Source organism: Barbatula barbatula (genome assembly GCF_947034865.1).
Source record: "Barbatula barbatula genome assembly, chromosome: 18".
In the NCBI taxonomy this organism is placed as follows: Eukaryota; Metazoa; Chordata; class Actinopteri; order Cypriniformes; family Nemacheilidae; genus Barbatula; species Barbatula barbatula.
The window spans coordinates 4,388,268-4,413,069 of record NC_136781.1 but is presented as its reverse complement, the minus strand read 5'-3'; the positions used below and the strand labels follow the sequence as shown (position 1 = coordinate 4,413,069).

Below are 24,802 nucleotides of genomic sequence, written 5' to 3'. Positions count from 1 at the left end.
CTTGAGATATAATCACAGTTATTTTTGTCAACAGTCTTTCAACAACTCATTTCCAACACTGATATCATGTCATGAAGTCATGAAAGCTTGTTTGATATGCATGCGAACAGTTTCACTACCTAAGGGAATATATTTGCTCCAGGTAGGCTACACTACAACTTTTGATTATAGAGAACTGTAATTATTTTGTCTTTATCTTACAGTATCTTTTAAAATATGTGTGGCAGCTGTAATGTGTCCAACTTCTGATATATATTGCCCGAAGCTTCCATATAGCTTATATTATCTTTTTATTTGTATTAAAGGTCTATAATTCATTGTATAGTTGATGCATGAAGCAAAGTGAGACCGGTCTGTGGAATATGTTTTGGGAAAATACTAACTAACCGCTTCACATTGGCCTACAGTGAATCTAGAAGAAGTGTACTAGCCTACAACTACAGGAACAAATAATTTTATCCTTTAAAGCTGTCAACAGAAGAATGTCTATTTTGTTTGAATCAGTTTGCACAGCAAGTCACTCATATAGGATTTTTATCAGCAGATATGTCCTTTATTATGAACAAATAAAACCCTAATAAAAGTGTACGACCCATGACACATTGTGCAACATTATTATTGAGGATAATTTGAAGAGTTTGGTTCCAAAAGGAGATAACTAATAATAATTGGTCAAAAATCATGTTTTTTATTGTTCATTCCAATAAATATAAATCAAACTGCAGTTGGTCTATTAATAATAACTCACAAAATATAGCTAACTAACACAATAAAAACATGATAATACAATAAAAAAACTCTTTATTTGTTAGATATGTTAATAATATGTATGAAACTAAAAAGACTCCAAATGATGTCTGTAACAGCAATGAATGAACTTTTATTTTGCAACAGCAGGGGCGCCATTGAGAAAAAGCAGAAAATACGTAATGACGTCTCACGCAACACTTGCGTGTGTAGGAGGAAGTCGGGCAGAAATGGCGACGTTGCTGCAGCCGGATAAAGTGCTTTATCTCGTCCGAGGAGAAAAGAAAATTCGATCGCCGCTCTCTCAGTTGTATTTTTGCCGTTATTGCAGTGAACTGCGATCACTGGAATGCGTGTCACATGAAGTAAGTAACGTCTGGTTTACAACAATGGATGTCAGTCGTGCTAAACTCGAACTAACGGGCTCTTGATGACAGTCCTAAACCCGCCCCTGGACAGTCTTTTCGATCTTGATTGGCTAGTTTATGCATCAGTCATTACATAGATGGCAGTGGAGTTATTCAATTGGTTGTTTTACCGGTCACGTATCGTACCGCCCACATGTTGTGGGATTGGCTACACTGCATAAGCTAAATGCTAATTTAGCGAGAAATTCGATTTGAATCAATACGTATACCTTATTTTTCTGCCGTGTACGCGCATTAAAAGCTTAATAAAGGCTCTAAAATATCGTGTTGATGTCTATTTGTTTCTATTCTTGTTATTTCGATGGCATAGCACCTACCACACCCTGTCAAGACAAATCATGTTGTAACTTAAATAATAAACCCGTTTTATTTTAGCCCTCCTGTACAATACAATCTATACAAATAAATGTTTTCAGGGATACTGTGCAGAAGAACATTTGTCTTTTCTTCATATAGGTCGATTCCCACTTCTGTCCCAGCTGTTTGGAGAACATGCCATCAGCTGAGGCCAAGCTCAAAAAGAACAGGTAAACACCAGCCATATAAATATCTTGTATCTGTCAATAACATACATGTTTTTCTATGTCATGAATGATCGGATTCACCTTTTCCACGTAGATGTTGAGAATGACATATAATGACTGAATCGACTGTTGTTCAGATGGATTACATTATCTATTAAAGCACATTATCTGTTAATTGCTGTACAATATGTTGATTTTAGGTGTGCCAACTGCTTTGACTGCCCGTGCTGTATGCACACCCTCTCCACACGAGCCACCAACATCCCAGCACCACTGCCCGATGACCCAAGCAAGACCACGATGAAGAAGGCCTATTACTTGGCTTGTGGGTTCTGTCGATGGACCTCAAGAGATGTAGGCATGGCTGACAAATCTGTTGGTGGGTCCCTCCACTTTTTGTGCTTACGTGGGCATGTGCCAGCGGTGTGGTAAAATATTTAACATTCGATCCAAAATTAAAATTCTCTTGATCATTTACTCACCCTCGTGGGTTCCAACAAAGTTGGTTTTCTTTGGAACACCAGAGAAGATAATTAGAGTTTATGATAGTGTCAGTCCCTACTCCCTATTCCTATAGGGAACAATATTGTGTCGTTTCCCCCCACAATATGGTGGGTAAAAGTGTTAACGTTTAGGTGAACTGTCCCTTTAAATAGTAAACTGTCACCGTAAATGGCATAATATTGTGCACAATAGAGTTATTAAGTAGTATTAAAACCATGTCATTGTTTTTATTTTAGCCAGTGGAGGATGGCAGGAACCTGAGAATCCTCACACTCAAAGGGTATGTGTATGCCTCTTAAATTTATTAAGTTTTCAACAAATATGTGACCATGATGTGTTCTCTTATTAGATCAACAAGTTGATTGAGTATTACCAACAGCTGGCCCAAAGAGAAAAGCTGGAGAGAGACAGGAAGAAGTTGGCTAGAAGACGCCCTTTCATGCCTCAGGCATTCTCGGTATACACTCACACCACTGTTCAGAAACACCCTAGTAACCTGCAATCGGGTGTGTCAAATTGTGTCCTTTTATATAAAAGTGAATTGCTTGTTTGTTTTCGATTTCTATATAAGATTTTAATAAATAATAATAAAAAAAATTATTTTACAAAAACAAACCACAACAAATATTTGTATGCATTTCTTTTTGCTTGCATTGATGTTGGCTTTAATCTATTAAATACATAATTTACTAATTTTAACAGGGTCAGAAATGATACTTTGAGCTATTTAAGATCTTTAATATTTATCGCATTTATTCAGATGGTTCATTTCTAACCCTGTAATGTATATTGCCTTTTATAACACATTGAGCTGCATGTCTTGAATATTGAGGAAAACCTTGTGGTTTCCTTGGGTCTCGAACAGGAACTTTGTTTGCTTGAATGCACTTGTTTCACTTGATTCTTTCTCTCTCTTTTCCTTTGCTTGTGCACGTCGATATTTTTGATATTTTATACCCCTCTCCAGCAACACACTATTCACGTGGTGGTGAGTTTTTCCCCACATTTCTTACAGTAACACTGCATTTAACTTCTTTGGTTTCGCACCCTCAATCCTGTCATCAGTACAGCATACCAATCTGTTAATGAAAGATCACATGAGCATCACTGTTGCTACTTGGAATTCTCTGCACAATTGATCCTTTGTTTATATGGGGATATTTTAAATTAGTTTGAGCTGCAGTTTAAGTATTTTAAAGGTTCAGATTGTTTTACCAACTGTATTATTTAGTTTATTTAGAAAAATTATTTAGCGAGAATGGGAAAGTTGTGCATATGCCCTTAACTATTACTAGTAAACACACCATCATAGTGTCACAGACACACAGACGAGGCTTTAAGTTTTGACAAGTGCCTGAACTGATGTGCTTTGCATGTTTATCTGAAAGGAGAAGTATGGCCTGGGAACCAGGCTACAGAGACAGAGATCTGGAGCTCCGATCAGTGCTCTCTACGGTCTTTCGTGAGTATACTTGTTCATGCCCTGAAAAATGTATGCACAATGAATGTTTTTAGATTTTTTGCCTGTATGCATTTTTGTTTTTAGACTAAAAGAGGGAGAGGATCAAAAGGAGATTAATATCGAGCCAGCACAGGCTCTGGATGAAGTCGAGCCCTTACCCGAGGACTATTACACCCGTCCTATCAACCTCCCTGAAGGTTGGTTTCATCCCTTCTGCCAAAATACTGTTTGTTTATTCCACACATTCAGTCTTTTAAATGCTTGGACAGGGTTATGTGGTGATACACAAGTGTCATAGGGGATGTTGGAAGCTATGTAAATCAGGGTTATCCTTAGCCATAATAACATCTGAAACCCTGAAAAATGTCTTAACCACTGGGCTACTGTTAAAGTATACAGACATCCCAACCTGCAAAAAGTCATTTCAGGGAGGTATACCGAAGTAACCCTACCCCCCCGCCCATAAAAATGAGGACAAGGATATGACAATTCACCACAGAGCAGCACTTTACCTGTGTACCGAAATACAGTTGAATATAACAACAATGAATGAATAAAATAACTATTTACACACACTGCAAATCTTGTAGGCCTAGGCCTATTTCCTACATCATATACCTTTTACTTTGCTTGCAAGCTTTCATTCTATATGTAGATTAATTTTAATATTTATATAAACTGCTTATTCTATTTATACTTTTATCCCAAGAGCCATCGTAGAACTGAACAATCATACACCACTACCACCCAGTCAGCACAGTTGCACTTTATAGATAGGGACTTTATGCAATGGGACTTCAGAGTAATGTTGGATGCCCTGTTATTGTTTTATATTTTTTATACTTTATTTATTGTGTGAGTGTGTATATGAAAGTGAATATTGTTTTCGAGGATGCACAAGCAAATTTCGTTGTATGGTACTACTGCACAATGACAGATAAATGATGTGTGAATTTGAGTGAGATGTGTGACTCTAGTGAATACATATACTGTATATGGGTCAGTATTAAGTATTAGGTATTAAAACATATTTTATAAAAGACTAATTACTTTCACCTCAAATGCTAATTAAAAAAAATAATAAAAGAAATAATAATACATTTGCCACTGTCCCAGGTTTTGCCCATTTGTCAAAAATGCTGCTACAGTGGTATCGTCTGGGTGAAATGAGATGTAAATCTGAGCAAAGGTTACGTCTGAAATAAGCAGGTGGTGGCGTAGGTGTAGCGCATGTACGAAGGAGCATGTTGAAAGTGATGAAGAAGTGGTTAGAAGTGTGAAGAGGTGTGACTTTAATGTTATCTGTGGTACCATGTCTCAGTAAGACCTAGAATGTGAATGTCAGACCGGCTTGCAAAAGCATGGATGAAGTCTGTCTTGTTCACAGCTGACTGGCAGTTACAGAGACCCACAGAGAGAGTCAGAGGTGTAGAAGTGGAGATGTGAATGGGACGCGCGTGAGAGTGCCTTACGTCTCGGGCGAGAGCACTATCTGTGGTGGAGTACAGGAATAAACTGGAGTCACGTGATATTAGTATACAAGGAAATGAAAGCAGAGGTTCAGTATGTGTTGAGGTTAGCGTGAACAGAATAGAGCCGAACACGCCTTCTCGATTAGCAAAACAAAGCCTGAACGAATTGAATGGGCCACGGATCAAACCGCTATCAACTAGCTCCGTGCTTATAAGTGCAAAACTATAATGTCTAACCGTAACGAGCGGTTCACGCCAACTTAATGTGACTTTTTAAATGCAGTGACGGCTCTTCGGCAGAGGCTGTTACAGCCTGATTTTCAGCCGGCAGGAGCATCACAGCTCCATCCCAGACACAAACATCTGCTGATGAAACGCTCTCTGCGCTGCAGGGTCTGTACACGTCCAAACTTTTTCTCTCCACATAAACAACGCTGTTGAAACACTGATCTTAATCATTCCGATTTATTTTCACTTTAGCATGATTGATTTCATAATAATATTTGCCTGTTATAGGCTATGCTGCATTTACTATTCTGCTTCTTAATTTCAGAAATGTGAGCACAATCTGAGCAAACCAGAGTTTAACCCAACCTCGATAAAGTTCAAAATCCAGCTTGTGGCAGTGTAAGTCATGTGTTTGTGCACGGCTTGTTATTTGTTGTTCCTAGAGTTTTTATTTACTGAAACGTCTGATTTGTTTTGTTCTGCTTGGCAGGAGCTACATTCCTGAAGTGAGAATCATGTCCATTCCAAACTTGCGACATATGAAGGCAAGTACTGTTCATGTCGATACAGTTTAAGTTCTACGATCTTGAAACAGCGAAGGTTGAATTTTGGATATTATTTGAAACAGGAAAGTCAAGTTCTGCTCACCCTGACCAACCCTGTTGAAAACATCACCCATGTGTCTCTGTACACCTGCGATGAGGCCGACCCAGATGATATTTACAGCACTGCCAAGGTGATACGCTTCTCCCATGGTCTGCTAATAAGTATTTTTTCACTCTAAAGACAGCTGCTGAAGAAAGAAATGTGTGATGTTTGCTCTTTGGCTTTTAAATTAGACGCATATTGTTTTTATCTGACTTAAGTTCTCAAGCCAGCCGAAGGGATGAAACACGACAGATAAACATTGAAATAAGTAATAGAAATCAATGAGGGTCCCAAAAAAGGCTGTGGAATTAATTTTATCAAGTCAGTTTTTAGCATTGGAACTAATTGTTGTATGGTACTGTTTTAATAGATTCTGGTGCCTAAAATGGAGCTGGTCCTGGCAGGGAAAGATGCTGCCGCTGAATATGATGAATTGGCAGAACCTCAGGATTTTCAAGATGACCCAGAGTAAGAAGCACCTCTTATCTGCTAATGGATGCTAGAAAGTCTTATAAGAGACAGCCTCTGTCTATTTATTTATTAAAGGTTCAGTGTTTGAAATTTAGCGGCATCTAGCGGTGAGGTTGTGAATTGAAACTGATGGCTCACTCCACCCCTCCCTTTTGAAGTTCTTAGGTGGCTGACAAAGGATTCAAATGTTTTCACTTCTTTGTCGAAGGAGTTAACATATTTACGAAACGTTTATTTCCGAACCTGTATACAATTTTTGGTTCCGCTAAATATAAAGGAAGATATTTAGAAGAATGTCAGTAACCAAACAGACCTCATCCCCCATTGACTCCAATAGTATATAATTTATCTACTACTGCAGTAAATGGGGTATGAGATTACTTGCATTCTTCCAAATATCTTCATTTGTGTTCAGCAGAACAAAGACATTTTAAATGGATTGGTACCATGTGAGGGTGAGTAAATGATAACAGGATCCCTTTAAACATTATGCTTCAGATGTTCTCAATAGAGATTCAGTTTTTAACAATCTGGTATTTTGGGTCTTCAGTGTGGTAGCCTTCAGGAAATCCAACAAGATCGGCTTCTTCATCAAAGTGGTTCCGCAGAAGGAGGAGGGCGATGTCACCGTGGCCTTCAAACTCCGGCATGACTTCAGGAACCTCGCTGCTCCGATCAGACCCACCGAGGAGGGGGAAGCCACCAGTGAGGCCATCTGGCTCACGCACCATGTGGAGCTTAGCCTGGGCCCCATGGCAATTTGAGAAAATAACACATAAGTACACTAGGGAATGCACACACACACACCCACCCACACAAATATCAAAGGACACACTGTCAAACAGGCTTAGTGATATAATATGAATAAGATAACACCCACAAACTTCTGTTTTACTCATGAAGACAATTCCCATCCTGATGAAGTGAGTGTAAATATCAGGCACTTACAGTAACAGTTACTCATCAGTACACACACTACGCCTACACTTGCTTCTAGTTGTGCTGTCCGTCTCTTTCAAGCGGCCTCTGCTGGTGTGTTTAAATGCATGCGGTCACAAGCGACATCACTAACTGTTATAATTCACAGAATCAACTCCAGTTTTACTCTGAGCAGAGCTGTAGCTCTCAGTGTTAATAAAGACGTGTAGATAAATGCTTCATCCAAGTACTGTGTTAATTTAATATTTTTTATTTACAGTAAATCGATGTTACCTGCATGTGTGTGGCACACAGTTAGTGAGACAAGGTTATTTGATGTGAACCATGCTAGTTTTTCGATTATATGGTGAGCCGGTGCATCTGTCTCAACACGATAGCTGTAAGTCCTTGTCTAGTTTGTAATATGACCTCCGTAAAGTATGGTTGACCGACTTTGGTCAATAAAGTATAATAATTTTGTCAATTGGTATTTTTCCACTGGATTATTTTATTACTACTCATTATTTCTTTAACCACCAAAGAAGTTATGGCGACACCTTCACAATATTCAAAACAGTGATCAGATTAATTTAGTCATTGTTTAACCAAAAGTAAAAATTCTGTCATCATTTACTCACCCTCTTGTCATTTCAAACCCATTTGCTTTCTTTCTTCTGAAAAACACAAAAGAAGATATTTTGAAGAATGTTGTTAACCAGCACCCATTCACTTGCATCAGGTTTGTGTCAATACAATCGAAGTGAATAGGTGCTGGCGCTGTTCGGTTACCAACTTTATTTAAAATATCTTCTTTTGTGTTCTGCGATAAAAGGTAAAACAGGTTTGAAATGACAAGAGGTTGAATAAAAGACCCCCAAAAAAAGAAACCCACTATTCTAAATCTACTCTTTTATGGAACACAATGAGAACATTTTGAGATTTGTTGTTTAATCATTCTTCATATATTTGTCATTTGGGCTGTCTGTTGCTAACATTCGGCTTTGTGTCTTGTGTTCCATAAAAAAGAACATTTTACAGGTATTAAACCAAATAAATTGAAGTAAATGTTAGCAGTGTGTTTATTTTGGATGCCTTTGAACTATTCCTTTAAAAAATCTATATAGAATATAATATATTATCATAATATAGAATTAATATTAAATATTTTATACTAAATATAAAATCTTTAGAAAATATGACTTTACTATCTCCTCTATTCAGTGTTTGCCCATTAGATGGCAGTCTTACACAACGTGGTAAACTAAAAAGTAAGCACTTAAATGAGCCTGTACGGTTTTAAAACTATATCTTTATCTTTGCAATACTATGTTTGACTTATAACTCCTATACATCAAATTAGAAGCTGTTTAGAAAAAAATTAGAAAACCTGTATCCAATGTATAAACTTGCCACAGTCCTTAATGCTCTTGCCTACTGAAAACAGTCCAAGCCAGGAATGTGTTGACTTTAGTTAATGGAACGATTGAAACTCTGTCCTGTCTGGTAAAACGTTCACCCTGTTTTTTACACATTACACAATATCCCACAGTGTATTGGGAATGATGTCATAGTTCCAGCATTTCCTGCACTGTTATGATAGCGTACAGGTACACATTTCAGCACACCTGATTAGAATTTTTTTGCAGATGGTCTAATAGTTGTAACAGTCCAGCAATTGTTCTTGAGAGACCGAATACAAAAATGAAGTCAGCCCTAACAGTAATTGGCAAACTCCAGTACTCCTCTGGACTGTTGACATTGGCACGGCTGTAGCGCTCACAGTAGATGATGCGGATATAGAAATCTAGATTTTCCGGGTACTTGCATATTTTTAGAACAGTAACCAGATGTGTTTTGTCTACTTGTCTCACAGATAATCATCTTAAAGTATAGCTCTATTAAGAAGAGGAAGCAGTAGCTTTGTGTGAGTCTTCATCATCATAACGTGTATGTGTGACCCAGTGAATCCAGATCACGTTTGTGTTTGAAGTCGTGTGAGGAAAGTCACTTAAAAGTATCTGATCCATTAAAGATAAGTTTGTGTTGACGTAACTTCCATCTGATTCATCTTGATATGTCACTTTTAAAGGTGCTGCGTGTAATATTTAGTGACAAAAATGCTAAATAATGTACATATGTCTTCAGAGGTGTATAAAGACGTTACATATTGATGCGTTTTGTTTTTATTACCTTCAAATTAGCTATTTCTTAATTGGAATGCGCCATGTTGTTTCTACGGTAGCCCTAATGGACAAACTGCCCTACAGAGCACTTCGTAAACACATTATCTCCTTTGGCAAAGAGGCTGAAAAGGTGACGACATAATTGGCCTGTGTCGAGGGGGAAGGAGTTAGCCATCGGTTGCAATTCATAACATCACCGCAATTCATAACATGCCGCTAAATTGTATACACTGGACCTTTAATAGGTTGAAAGTGTTGATGTCCATCCACATTGCATTCACATTGCTGTATTATATGAGCAAAACTGTCAAAATGATCCATCCATTGTCATGCTTTTATTACGTGTCATATATGAAATGACAGTAAAGCAAAAGGGCATGACTGTAAAGCCTGTGGATTTGTTACTTTATCACTTTAATACAAACACACAGTACATAATCACTTTTACACGATCTGTGTAGCATTTAAATCTGACCTGTTAACAACCAACATGTCTGGTTTTGTAGCATATACTGTATGTGACTGACTTTACACATGTGACGCTTTAAGTACTGTTTGTCTAAAGCCCAGCCGACCTCTCATAAAAGTCGAAAACGGCCACACTAAAAATCTCCGTCTACTATGATAAACCCTAAGAACTCTTAAGACTGGTTTTCTGGGACTTTGTAATTGAACGCCCCACAGAGAGATTTGATGAATGATGTGTCAGATATCTTCTACTGTGCATCTACGTCTGTGTAAAGGATAACCCGGAGGATGTTTGGAGAGGCGCTGGTATAACTCACTAATGATTCCTCTGGGCAGCATTAGACACATCCGGGTGTTTCTCCTTTTCCGGAATTCTTTTACTGTTAAACCTATATGTCATGTTTTACTGCAAGGGTAATGTACCTCGTTGCCATTATGCGCTGTTTAAAGGCCTTTTGTACTGGAGATGACAGATTTTCACGTGAAGCCCCAGTTACGTTCTGACCTGTGAAACCGCTTTGGACGATTTCAAGTGCACATTTAGGCCAGAAATCTTCAGCTTTCTATTCCGTGCGCAGCGGAAATGAAGCTTGAAATCTTTTGATGGTGGGCACTTGGAAACCTTCAAGAAAAGGAAAAATGTTTGCATAGAAAGTCATGGTAAGAACTTGTTTAATGTTCTGATGAGTGACCGGTTTCCGCAAATAATGGTTAGGAAGATTTTATAAAGATGTATAAACAAGGCATTTACACACATTGAAATGTATCTCTTGTCTTTTCGAAGTAATAATCACTTTCACAAAGTTCACATAGTTTTGCAAGCTCACTCAATTTTTCAAAAATTTCTACAGAACACAAATATATTTGAAAGAATGTTGGTTACCAGACAACATTGATGTTTATTGTATGGACAAAACCACTAAGACATTTCTCAAAATATCTTCTTTAATGTTCCACAGAATAAAAATTCATATTGGTTTTGAATGACATGAAAGTAAATGGACGATGACATCATTTTATTTTGGGGTGACTATCCCTTTAACTTCCAGTTAGATTCCACTGAGCTGACAGATGCCTGAACATTTCCACCATGACATCATCTACAAAAGCAATCTTAAACTCTGATTGGACCTTAAAACTAAATGGCTAAGAAGTCAGCTGTGAGTTGATGTATTTTTCATGTATTCTTAATTTATATTCCTTAATATTTTATTTCGCTTTAATTGTGACTTATTTTTATTTAAGTTTTATCGTTTTTTAATGTTTAACGAAATTACACAATACTACAGGAAATAAGTACAAGAGCAAGGCACATCAGTGTTGCAAGCATGATTCAAACCCACATCCCCCATAAATGTGCCAACGTTTTACAAGGCCTTATTTTCACTCTTTCTGTTATGGCACAGTACTTCATGTTAGCAAGAGAACCCAATTCATCACGTCTGTTCACCGGACCATCATTTGACTGATTACAGGTAGTTGACCATGTCTACACAGACAAATGTCTTCAGTCACTGAGCCGTATAACAGAGCCAGACCTGTGAAATCCAGGCTTGCTTATAATTATAACAGCCCTCGTTCTTTCAGCTTGTGGTGGAATGTTGATTTTGGAGAGTTTGGTGAAAAGTTAGAATGTGAGAAAGACTCGCTCTGCTCTGCCTGAAACCATCACACATGCAGCCAGTCGCCCAAACTCACTGTTTTCTTTAAGCGCTCGTCTGTCCGCGTGACCGTTACGTGTCCAACAGCACGGCAGTATCAGCAAACCTGTGAACTGCTGCTCCGTGTGAACCCCTATAGGAATTTCTCATGAAGAACATAAAGCTGAGAAGTCAAGTCTGACATTGGTTGTGGATTTCTGGAAAAGAGTTTAAACGCCTCAGACATTTTTGCTCGGGTAAATGTGGACACAGATTTTGTGTATCCTAAAGCCTACTTAAATGGATCGATCCACCAAAATAAAAATTTGTCATAATTCAGACTTATCATTCAAAAACATGTGTGACTTACTTTCTTCTGTGAATCATGAAAGAAGTTATTTTGAGAAATGGCTTGGTGGTTTTGTGTCCAGAATGGAAGTGAATGGGGGTCAATGTAGTTTGGTTACCAACGTTCTTCAAAATATCTTCTTTTGTGGCCTGCAGAAGAAAGAAAGTCATACAGATCTGGAATCAATTTCTTTTTTGAATCCCTTTAAACTACACAGGTATGGATTTTGAAATAATATCTGAAATATTTGTATTTATGTAATCACTAATCTGTAATTTATGCATTCTATAAATTAGACCATTAGACCTTTCCATTAGAAATTCATAGCAATGCTCAATTATATCCAGTAAAATATGTTACTTAAGCCTAATGTGCTGTTCGTGTTCACCACATAGTTGGGAACCCCTGCTGTATATTGAAACAGCTTTTGAGATGTCATCATCTGTTTGTTGGCTGTGTTCTGCAGGTTCATGTTGTTTTGTTGCCATGGCTCATTGGGTGTGGAAGGATGCTGAAAACGGGCACATCCTCCATCATCCTCCATCCTTCCCTCCAGGCCGGGCGGTGCCAAAACCACCCCACATCCTACATAGATCCTCTCCTATTGTAGATGGTGACTGTGGTTTATTATGGGCTATTAGAAAGGAGTGCATGCGGCCGTTTTAAATGCAGCCTACAATATAACATGTAATTGGAACGAGGTTGGGTTTGCGTTCTAAGCCTAAATTAAATAATTTAAGTGGATGAAAAACGAGATGAAACAAATAATCTGTTTATGACATCATCTGAAAGAAGAGTAGAGAGCAATACACAGAGATTAAAAGTGGACGTTGTAGTTAAGCATGTTTGTGTGGTTAATGCTGGTAATGACATTGATGTGTGGTCGGTACGCTATTCAATGTGAATGCACTTTCCAGTCCTCCGGACTGTGATGTTTTTACCATAGTCTTGAAGTTTCATTTGGGTGTATTATCTGGATCTTCTATCGAGGTTGGACATAGCCCGGTTTTGAGATGACCCAGATGTGGCTCTTTCTTCTTCAACAACATATTAATAGCACAGTGGAAATGACAGGTTGAATGTAGAACCACGTGCCCGGCCTTGATTTGATTAGCTCTCTGCTTTTACAATGAGACGTTTGGATGAAATGCAAACCGTGTGTGTGCTTCGTGGCTTCAAGATGTGCGCTTGTGTTATTATGAGATTAGCCAAGCAATATTTTTGGAAATATTACAGACGGATACTGCGTTCTTGAATGAGACCAGGTCTTAATAGAAATGAATGGTAAATGCTGCACTTTCTTTTTTGGAGCATCATTCTGTAATCCTCAGATATTAAGATGCATGGAACATGATCTCTGTGTTTATCTTCAAAAGAAACAAGCCTCTGGATAGTGTGTGAGAGTGATCGAATCAACGTTGCTTTTGGTTGTTTGGGTCTGGCTTTGATGAATCCTTTGTGCTTGGTTGGACTTTAGACCTAAACCATGTTGTTCTGTTTCATTTCCCGTTCCGTCTAAGCAGCTCAAAGATTTTATTTCCTGTGCTGGTAAAATGTGATCCGATCTTTTCAATCCTAGAAAATTAAAGGCTAGGCATTCATTTTGGGTCCGAGATGCGTTTTATTCGCCCGTCTGCTTTTAGTCTGTGCTGAAGGCTGGACCGTGTTTGACAAAGTTGACATGCTTTGGTTTTGTGCAGGATGTGGGTTTGAAACTTGGAAGTAGGTCAGAGGAGGGCTGGATCACTTCTTATTTTCGAGGAAGTCGGACCAGTTTACTATTTACATGCCTTTCTTAAGATATTCTTCATATATGTGGCCAAAGCTGTGCATGTGTCATTCAGCAATTTACATAGAGATGTTTTTTATGTACTGTTTGTTCAAAGGGACCGTTCCCTTAAAAAAATGATATTCTCTCATCATTTACCCTCAAGTTGTTTCAAATCTGCATACATTTATTTGTTATTAAACACAAAGATATTTGGAATAACACTTGAAACAAACAGGTGGGCCACCATAGTAGGAAAAAAATGTATAGTAGTCAAAAGTGCCCCAGATCTGGTTTCTCTCCCACATGCTTCAAAATATCTTCTTTTGTGTTTAACTGAATAATGAAATTTACAAAGATTTAAAAAAAATACTACTTTGGTAGTACTTTCGTCCAAATATCTTTCTCTGTGTTCATCACAACAAAGACATTTATACAGATTTGAAACAACTTTAGTAGTAAATAAAGACAGATTTTCATTTTAGGGCGAACTGTTCCTTTAAGTCAGGGCCTGTGATGTCATCTTGATATTACTGTGATTTCTCTAGCGATTACTGTGTCTTTTTGTTTAGCAGAGCTTGCACAATAATGTTAACACATGCCAGTAAATGTCAGCCGTGGTCTTTTATTAAAAGTTGTTTTCTTCTTCTATGGTCCGCCAAGCGCATAAATATTTCCATGCTGAGGGTTATCACAACATGACCTTCTGAAACAATAAAACCAAGCATTTCTTCTCCTCGTGCACTCAGAAAGAGGGCCGTGCTGCATTTTCTTTTCTTGTATCTGTGTTCTTGTAGCCTAACGTGGAACATACATTGTGATAAAATACTGTACATAACTCTGAATGCATTCTAAGTCCATGCCTTTCCCTTATTCTTTCCCTCTCCACATTTTATGTCCATCCATTGCCCTCGTCTGTCTGCCTGCTAATTGAAGAGAAGTAAAAATACAACTCAAGTTGCTTAGCTCATGAATTCTGCAAAGTCTTAACAGGCCTGGTTTGCTGCCAGTGAAAGCCCATGTAGTGTGTTTGTCAGCATGTGGGTCAGAAAGCTGAAACCTTGGTCACCCGCTCCCCCATCCACCTGTGAATAACATCCCCGTGGGGAGAACCAGTGACCCCATGCCATTCCCACACCTAAAATAATCGGATTTACCCCAACCTATGGACTGTTTTTATTGACAGCCTAACACGTCGTCACCTATGCGCTGGTGTTTAGATGCGGCAGTGCTCATGAATATGTTTAGAGAGAGAAAGATCTCTCCTCTGGATTCATTAATGCAATGTGAGATGCCCATATGACTGCGAGGCTATGGCAGGTGTTTACTTCGGGCCGTCTAGATAGATATCTCGATTCTGTGAAACACATGGTCCACAATGCTGATTCAGGGATTACAAACGCTGTGTTTGTTTGTGATCTTGTCAACATCTTAATCATTTAAAAAAAATGTAGCTGTGCAAACTAAAGTCTGTTTAATCTGAAAAAGTCTTCAGGTTCTCAAATGTTTTTATGTTGGTGTGAAATATGGAAACAGAGTTTGTTCACTGTTTACATCCCGCAGCTGTTTGACTCGAAGCCTAGGAAGGTTTTTATTTGTTTGTTGGTGAGTGCACATTTCAGAATTGGTTATTAAATGTAATAAAATTTCTAAAAGTGAGATTCGCAATGTCTCCAAATTTAAACAGAGCAGTGTTTGCTTTCCATCACTTTTGTGGATAGACATCACTTTAGTTTTAAAATAATCTGTCGTCCTCTACTTTCCATCAAGTATACATTTCTTTGTTCTGATGAACACCGAGAAACATATTTGGAAGAATGCTTGTAACCAAACTTGGCCACCATTGACTTCCATATGGCAGGAAAAATTACAATGGTCGAAAGCGCCGCAGAACTGTTTTCTTTCCTATATTCTTCAAAAGATCTTTTTTTGTGTGTTTAGCAGAACAAAGACATTTATAAATAACATTTTCTATATTATGGTAGTCAGTGGTGACCAAGACCCTAAATATATGTATTCTTTTCATACCCATGGGTAACAATGATGTAGGCCTACAGGTACAGGTACATTTGACTTGGGTCGGTAAACAGCCACATGACAGCCACCTTAAACACCCCAGCAACTGCACATGGTCATTCTCACAACTCAGAACACCTTAGTAATGGTTTAGCAAGCATATTGCAATGTCCTGGAAAGCACACAGAATACAATCTCTGCATGGCGACAAGTCTCGCATTGCCAAGTAAAAGTCTAGTTTTTCTCTATTTTCTTCATTTTCAGCTCATGGTAAATTTCTGCAGGTTGGTATATATACTGTAATAGAAGTCTGACCCTATTACAATCACACAATTTCCCTGCTCCCTCTCTCTCCCCTCTCACCATCCCTCTCCTTTATGCTCTTTTGCAAGCATTACTTTCTGGAATTCATGCTTTATAGAAGAGACTTTCTCGAGACCAAAACTGGCATTTAACATCTGTGTAGCTTCTCATAACGGTCTTGCAATGTTTGTCTTGTGCTTCACGTTGATTGCCTACAAATAATAATTGCTACCCTTTCTGTGAAAATGTATAACGTATTTTTTGTGATTTTCTACATAAAATCATTCTACATAATATTAAGAACATTCTGTGAAATCATATAATGTTAAAGATTGAAATCAATCGTTGATGTTCTGTCAGCTCTATAGACCATGAGTTGTAAATATGTTTCGGTAATATCCATGTGAAATGAAGTCTGGACACGCACACACATTCACAGGCAGCTCTGAGTCACTGAACGGGGATTTCCTTTCACTGAATGTGGCTTTCAGACCAATTGAAACAACACGCATGAATTCGAAAGTGCCCTGCCTCACTGACCCACAGCACATCAGCGAATGACTCTGATTGTAAATCAGAGAACAAGACTGAAAGGATGAAATTCAGCACAGCTGTAGAATATAAAGAATCTGGTTGTGCACAGTATAAAAGAAATATTGCAAATAATGCTTGAACTATGCTTGCTATTTTTTTCCCTTAAAGAGTTCTAAACTTGTAGAAATGTGTAGTTTTGTATGTGTATATAATATTATGTTCCCCACACATAAGGTGAATACTGTTGTCATTACCAATCTGTTTTCACAACAAAAGAACTAAACTGAAAACGGGATGCATCATATTGAATGTGTTTCTGATTCAATCAGCGAAAATGCACCTTTGAAGATTCTAAGTTATGTATAAAGGACCGTTGAATTCCCATGCTAACCTAAAGTGCTGACATCTGTAGACAGTAATGATGAATGTGCTGGTTGTGTGACGTAAATAGCATTGCAGCTTTGCATCAAAATAAACAGCTTCTGTTATCTAGTCTCTTTGAAGCCTCACAGTTCATTTCCCTCGACGAATGCAGCATTCAGCAGATTTAAAGTTCATTGGCATGATTTGTCGATTTGATTTCTTTTTCTGGTTTGTTTGAAGATCAAGAGCTTGAATTTCAGGTTATTTGGATGCTAGAATGAAATAATAGCTTCTCGCTTTTATCCGAAGTGACTTACAGTGCATGTGGAGTAAACATGTTATCAGTAGGTATAAACAAAATGGTTTTATGGAGTCATTCAGTGGGACAAGATCCAAACAGCAGACAAAATTAAAGGGATAGTTCACCCCCCAAAACCCCCAGATTGTTCCAAACCTGTTTATGTGTATTTCTTTGTTCTGCTGGAACAATGTCAGTAACCAAACAGATCTCAACCCCCATTAACTCCCATATTATTTATTTTCCCTACTACGGCAGTAAAGGGGGGACTAGATCTGTTTATTTACTGACTTTCTTCCAAATATCTTCCTTTGTGTTCCGAAGATCAAATACATTTATACAGGTTTAGAAATAACCTGAGGGTGAGTAATTGATGATAGACATTTTTGGGTGAACTGTCCTGTTCATGTTCACAGTTTAATTCCTTAATCTGTGCTGACGTTTTTTTACCATCCCCTGAGTTTAACTGTCTGTGAGCTGTTGGCAGCTGTTTCTGCAGGCGATGACAGGCTTATGGGATGGATCTCACAGGGGTTGCAAAACTGATGAAGCCATTGAAAGAGACGACTTGTATCCAAAGTGGATACAAGTTGGCGGTACTCGTCCCTCCTACTCAGTCACATCTGCAGCTCCGCATGAGACCTGTGATGGAGAAAAGAACGGGGCATTGTGGTGGCCCAACCAGAACTGCCAACACCAGCCAAACTGGATTAGGCATTGTCATAGTGTCCGAAAAGAAGAAAACAGAATCCAGAAACTCCGCTGGCCCATCAGGACATTCGGAGTGCTGTATAATGCCATCCGACAGGATTGTAGAGCTCAGCTCAATTTCTGTTGTGTGAAATTGACAGTGTGAAACCGGGTGTTTTGCTCTTGGGATTTCCCAAGGTTGCAAAAAACTTACCTAGAAGAGAAAAATATATCTGTTAAAGGTCCAGTGTGTCTTTTTTTGGAGGATCTATTGACAGAAATGCCATTTTACCAAATGATTGTAAGAAAAATAAAGATACTGTAACTAAACAAATACAATCTGATCAAATTCAATAAAACAGTTTGGATTTAATAACTTGGAACCCGTTAACCCATACTGATGTTGGATTTCGTTTGTTTCTTTTTATATCATCATTTTTATTAATTTTTACATAATTTTTGTGTTTCTTTAATGTTTATTTCAAGTAAATCAGAGCTTGAAACTAATTTACATTTAATAAAATAAGCCTCATACACTCTTAAAAGTAAAGGTGCTTTAACATGTGATATTATTATATGTACATATATATTTTGCCTGCCCCGAACGATTGTTTTTATATCCAAACAACCTTTCTGTCGCATAAAATGTTTTCTATAGTGGAGAAAGATTGGGAACCAAAAATGGTTCTTCTACAGCATCGCTGTTAGGGAAAATTTGTAGAAACTTTATGACCTCCTGACGCTTATCACATTGATCCTTTCCTGAATATTAGCTGTATTTTTAAAGAAGTTTCAGACCAATTTTGTTCTTTGTGTTCACGGAAAGTGCATTTTGGCACCTTAGTGCGCCAAACTCCCATGTGATGAGTGATGACCAATACAGTCCATCAGAACAAAAGCACTCAGACTATAACACATATAACTCCCATACTGTGTGCCAGGGCTGTGAGAGGTCAGGCCTTTGAAGTTCACGTCCGTGCTGCCCGGACCCCGTCAACCCTCCGCTAACTAATCCCAGACTGTAGCTCCTCCACCCCCATTCAGGCAGAGCTCTTTGTCAGCCTGTTTTTACTGCGAGCGCTCCATTGCCAGACCTGTTTGCATTGGTGTAAAGGGAAATGGGGCATTGTCTGGACAGGATCCCACTCAGAGATCATGCGTTAGATTGGGTTGGCGTTAGAAGGGCAGGACTCCAGTGACTGACGTCAGCCGTGTTTTATTTGGACTCTGCAAACGCTAGGCTAATCCAAGTACATAGACAGACATCCAGGAAGTGGGGTCCTGTAAAAACAAGAATTGTCCCGAAAAAAGTCCTCAGAGTTATTATCACCAATTCCTCAATTTGAAATGATTTAATATCTTCTTTGACAAGTTAAATGTCACACCTTCTCCTGTGGGTGGGTGTGCTGTTAAAATGTTTACAGGCTATTTTTAAACACGTTTAAAATGAGGCACACATAAAGGAGTAGTTAAACTAAAAAGAGAAACATTACAATACAGTATTATACGTCTCTTCATGCAACTCGTATGAGCTTGTATGTTATTACTTGATGTGATGTAAATGATTAGCCTATATAACATTTAAGATTCTGCAATATGTTTCGGTCACTAGTCAAAACAAAGTTGCTTATGTTCATTGTTTACTTCAAAAGGTCAACATTTATTTTGACTAAATAATATAGCATAGAACCCAGATTAAATGCTTATACATTCAATACTCTGTAAATGACCTCAAGAAGCTGGTTGATAAAGTACCTTTTTACAAATTCTACACTAAAGATGGTTAAATATAACAGAGTTTGATGATTTTTAAATAAATGAATAGTGAATGAGTATATGACCTTAAACCTTTAAACGGTAGTGTATATGCACAGGTGAAAGTTATAGCCGCCGTAAACTTAACATGATTTGATCTTTGACCGAAGCTTTTCTGTTCAAAATGTCATTCTCCCTCCACAGACATCGCCACATTTGAATCCCAAAGGTCCGTTACAAGTTGTTTTCTCACTAAGCAATGCAAATGTTTCTGCAGCCAGCTCTCTGTTGAAAAGATGCAAGCAACTAATTTATGTTTACTGCCCGACCAGGCAATTAAGGCTTGGCAAATGGTTGAAATGACAACACGCATGGGTTGTTGTGGCCTACTTGATGGAGCAAAAAATAGAGGAGACATCTCTGTTGAGGGTACCGAGCACACTGGAAACAGGGTTTGGGTGGTAACACATCCCACATGTTGCTGTATGCTCCTTGATCAATCTCTGATGTCGGAAAATAGTTCTTCTGTTCTGTTATGCTAAGAGGCATGATTATTCAACCAATATTATTTATGTAATTTAGGTTAAAAAATGGTTCGTTTTGCACTGAAAGTACTGCCAGAAGTTAAATGGGTTTGACATCACAATAGAGCACACGTAGCCAAAGAGGAAATAACGTCTCTTATTCTCACCATATTCTGAGGTATGCAGTTAACCACCAGCCCTTTCCTGGACACATCATATCCAAGGAATTGAGAGCCGGGTCAGGCCCACGCAGCAGGAGTCTGAAGCGCCGAGGCTTGGGTTTCTGTTGCCTTCAATAACCCGCTGCAAATTCCCCTGTGTCATTTCCTCTCAAGGTCAAAGAGAATCATGACACTTCCCATTCGTTTGCCAACAACCGGCCTTCCTCTGCTAAGATTAACCTTTAACCTCCTGTTTGCCATAAAGTTGCCATTCCATATACTATTGGTGGCTTTGTTCCAAATCTTGGTAAGTGGCATTATTATCTATTATCATGGCTAAAAAGTTAGTCGTATTCTAAGATTTAAAACACTGTACTTACACAATTTGTTTTGAATGGATGTCGGATGTTAGCATGAAAGGCAACATATATGCAGCACAAATTATATATGCAGCACAAAAATATGAAATAAAATGCAACATTTATTTGAAATAAATGACTTAAAACCCATCTCTTCTGTGAATACTTGACAGAAAAAAACTAACCCCTCTCTTCTCTCAACAGGTTGAGGCCTAGCATTTTTTCTTGAAACTAGTAACTCTGTATTAGCACCTATCGTACTTTTGCTCTTAATATGACATATCGCTTATTGCTACTTGAACTCTTTGTAAGTCGCTTTGGATAAAAGCATCTGCTAAATGACTAAATGTAAATGTATCGAGCACAGAAATTCTACGTCATATGTCCAACTTGTTTTTCGACAAGTTGACCATGTCAAGCATGAGAAGACAGCACGTTTAACATTGTAAAGATGTTAGAATGCATGACACACCGTTGCAACACCCCTTTAAAGGAGGAGTTCACTTTCAAAATAAATGTTCATGATAATTTACTCACCCCAATGTCATCCAAAATGTTAGTGTATGTGTCTCTTTAGTCGAAAAGTAATTAAGGTTTTTATTAAAACATTCCAGGTTTTTTATTATCATGACAATTTATTTTGAAATTGAACTGCTCCTTTTATGAATAATACTTACTGTATAATTGCCGTAAAAAAATGTTTATGAAAGTAAATAAATGATGACTTAAGATGCTGCACACATGGGCAGCTCACTAAGTTTTGAAACAGAGCTGGAAAATAAAGTGTTTTTTATAGAAGCCTCTGCAGTCATTTTTAAGTGCATAAGACATAACAAACATGACATCATCCCCTCTGGATACAGTTTTACTCCCTGTAATTAGTTTCTTTCTCAGCGGTTGTAAAATACTTTTGTCCCAGACACCTCTGATCTGTACAACAGACTATATTATATGTCAAAAACTATGGAAGGCCCGAAAACCTGCAGCCAACTTTTGTGGCAACACACTTTGTGTTTTTCTAAAACCTTTCTAACTAAAGGCACTCCAAGAGTGGAAAAGATGAGTCTGGCAGCAGTTTGGCCACTCTTTCTAAAGAGGACTTTGGTGTCTGCTCAAAGACCTCTTGTAACAGAAATGTCAGAAACCGTGACAAGTGTTAACACAAAATATTCCTTCCTTTGGTCTTTGCAGTGGAACAGACCATTCTCTGTCTATAAAAAGATAAAAAATTATAGTTGGCCACTGGAAAAAGTAACGTTTTCTATCCGTAATGAAATTCAGCTGTGATTCTAATCAATGGAAGATGGCAAGAAATGTAACAAAGATGGCTCAAACAATAGCTGCAGAGTGTCTTTAAACAGACCTTCAATCAAACATTTTCTAGACGCTGTGATCTGTGTCTGTTCCCAGAGACGACAGACTGCAAAAACAGGCTTTTGAGAAGACCTGGAAATGATATAAACATGATGAAGAACATTTCTTCTCCAATCACACAAGACACCCATGTAAAAGAGACTGCAGCTCTCAACACCACAAGCCTTGTTTCTCTTGTTGTTATTTTAAGCATGCAGGGAAAATACTGTAAAGAGGGTTTCAACATATGTTGAGCTACCATAGCGGGCATCATGTTGACTGAAGTATGGAATTGTTTGATACATGCAGGGGAGGCATAATCGTACAGACGGTGTCCAGCTTCCCCTTGTACAAGTGCCAACTTACCATCTGCTTGAGCAGGAGGAATATTACTTATGTTATGAATATTGTTATGTGAACTACATCAAGTAGCATACATTATTTACAGCAGTATAGAGTATAAACCATGCCACAAATTTATCTTGTAGCTTACTTGTTATTATTATTATTACAAAATAGTCAAAATACTTATTTGAATTTAAAATTGTGCCAAACCCTAACTTTGCAATGTTTGTTTTTTATAGTCTTGAGCTGATTTCTTCTATGTCTGTATTTATTATTAATGTAACATTTTTTACAGAAACTCTAAAGGCTGAGAGTGTCGAAAAAAAAATGTTTTGACAAAGGTAAGCTAGCATTTGTGATTCATTTCTATGGAAGCCAAATGTCACGCTATTGAGGTGGATTGTGGGATAGACGGTGCATCTTGAAAGTGTCCTCGCATGCAAGTTTATCATTATTTGCCATCCATTTTGGTTACACAATATTTCATGTTTGTATAAAAACATTAACTCTTTATGTTATTGTGTTGTGCTGTTTTTTTATTTATTTTTTATTTTTTATTTATTTTATTTTATTTTATTTTATTTTATTTTATTTTATTACTTTACTTTACTTTACTTTACTTTACTTTACTTTACTTTACTTTACTTTACTTTTTATTTCTTTTTATTTCATTTTATTTTATTTTATTCGTTTTTTGCTCTCAAACCACTGATCTACAGAACCCAACCCAAAGCTCTATGTTTTACTTGTAAATGTTCTTCTATAATATCAGGCTGTAAAACATTCAAGTTTCCACCTGAAACCTAATATTAATCGTGTCTGACAGTGGATGTCATTATTAATCATAAGCTGCAAAAACCCTTTGCTTAACATAAAGAAGATTAAATAAATCGAAGTCTACGCGCTACTTTTTGTTGTTGCTATCCAATAGCAAAAGATATAAAACTATTTGCCAGGAATTGGAAGAGATGATGTTATGGCAAAGATAAAAAATAAGGAACACTCCTCATAAGAATTTTGTGGTCTGTTTTGATCTTTTAAATCTCAAGACTTTCCCGTTCCTTGCAGTCAAAACACCCATACCACAACAAACTGTTCAGACTCAGACCACAGAATGAAATAAAATAACCTGTTTGGGAGTGGGAGTCATTTGTCTACTCTTTACAAGGTGCCTTGAGTCTCTCTGTGAGAGAGCGCACACTAATAACATTACAGTGACAAATGGAAAGAAAGATAGAGGAGAACTTGGCTTTATTCAATTTGGATGCCTCACATGTACAGCAGGGACTGTAAGGTTTCACTGAAGGACATTCCCTCTGGAAGAGAATATGCATATGTATTTTCATGTCAGGGCTAGAAAATATTTCATGTAATTGGAAATGTCAGTTTTCAGAGACAGCAAAGTTATATTTCTTTCAGAGTTTTTTTTTTGAGAAATGCATGTGCAATTGCAAAAATGGTGCATGTGTTTTTGTCTTTCATTTTGACCCTTTTCCTCCAAAAATAGAGAGTTTTCCAAGAAGAGCTTTGACCTAATATGGTTATTGGTAATTTGGTCCCTCCACATTCCTTCAAAGATCAGACTGGCCCGTTCATCTAAACCGAAGCCAAATCATCTTCAGAGCCTGCTGATAACAAACCATCATTTTTGAGACACAAAAATACTGTGTTATTTATGTATTGCAAGTATTTGAGATATCACTGTAGACTACACATATCTACAGTATGTCCAATCTTTTAAAATACTGCCAGGACATTTCAGAATACTCCCATTGTGGAATATATTGATCAGAATAACACATTTATGTGGAAGCCAAGAGCTTAAATAGGGCTGGGGGGGAGGTTAGCACATCCTTACGGGAAATAGTGACACAACAAAACCTTCGAGGACAAGTCTCATCCAGCTATCCGGGGTGAGGGCATGTCTGCGGTCTTGCCTTTGTGTGAGAGTCCAGAAGACACACACACACCTGACTCACCTCACACACACACACCTCATTTTAATACCTGTGTGGGTAAGAGAAGGAGGGAGAGAGAAGGAAGTATTTTTATGGAGGGATATTCCAAGAGTAGGTTCTGCTTAACTGGACATTAATAAAAAAAGAGTCTGAGGTCTCCAAAGACACGCTGAAAGTTTTGTGTCCTTGACTGATTTATTTATCCAGCAGAGGATGACCTTGACGTTTTGTATTACCAAGCAGAGTTAAAAAGTATGGGGTTTATGTACTGTACAAGAGTAGACGGATATGGAAATCATGTCCTCTGCGAAAAAAAATATGGTCTTTTTGTAA

General features: G+C 37.8%; 1 protein-coding gene across 2 annotated transcripts; it reads left to right on the top strand.

Annotated features, from left to right (window-relative positions):
* The first annotated feature begins 910 nt into the window (after positions 1-910).
* dctn4 (dynactin 4) lies at positions 911-7,886 on the top strand. Of its 2 annotated transcripts, XM_079480079.1 has the most exons (14): positions 911-1,112; positions 1,632-1,702; positions 1,900-2,078; positions 2,440-2,483; positions 2,553-2,660; positions 3,171-3,191; positions 3,592-3,665; positions 3,750-3,862; positions 5,421-5,530; positions 5,691-5,764; positions 5,856-5,910; positions 5,994-6,101; positions 6,384-6,481; positions 7,035-7,886. In XM_079480079.1, the coding sequence occupies exons 1-14, from the start codon at positions 930-932 to the stop codon at positions 7,246-7,248; spliced, it is 1,452 nt and encodes a 483-aa protein (XP_079336205.1). In that variant the 5' UTR covers positions 911-929; the 3' UTR covers positions 7,249-7,886. The 2 variants fall into 2 exon arrangements, with proteins under 2 accessions (XP_079336205.1, XP_079336204.1); XM_079480078.1 differs by lacking the exon at positions 3,171-3,191.
* The last annotated feature ends 16,916 nt before the right edge of the window (positions 7,887-24,802 follow it).

What these genes read in the sequence shown, in the direction of transcription:
- dctn4 (XM_079480079.1), top strand. Translation starts at nt 930, where the DNA reads ATGACGTCTCACGCAACACTTGCGTGTGTAGGAGGAAGTCGGGCAGAA. An exon ending in TCATGCCTCAGGCATTCTCG is followed by an intron (nt 2,661 to 3,170) that starts GTATACACTCAC and finishes ACCCCTCTCCAG; the next exon opens with CAACACACTATTCACGTGGT. An exon ending in AAAATCCAGCTTGTGGCAGT is followed by an intron (nt 5,765 to 5,855) that starts GTAAGTCATGTG and finishes TCTGCTTGGCAG; the next exon opens with GAGCTACATTCCTGAAGTGA.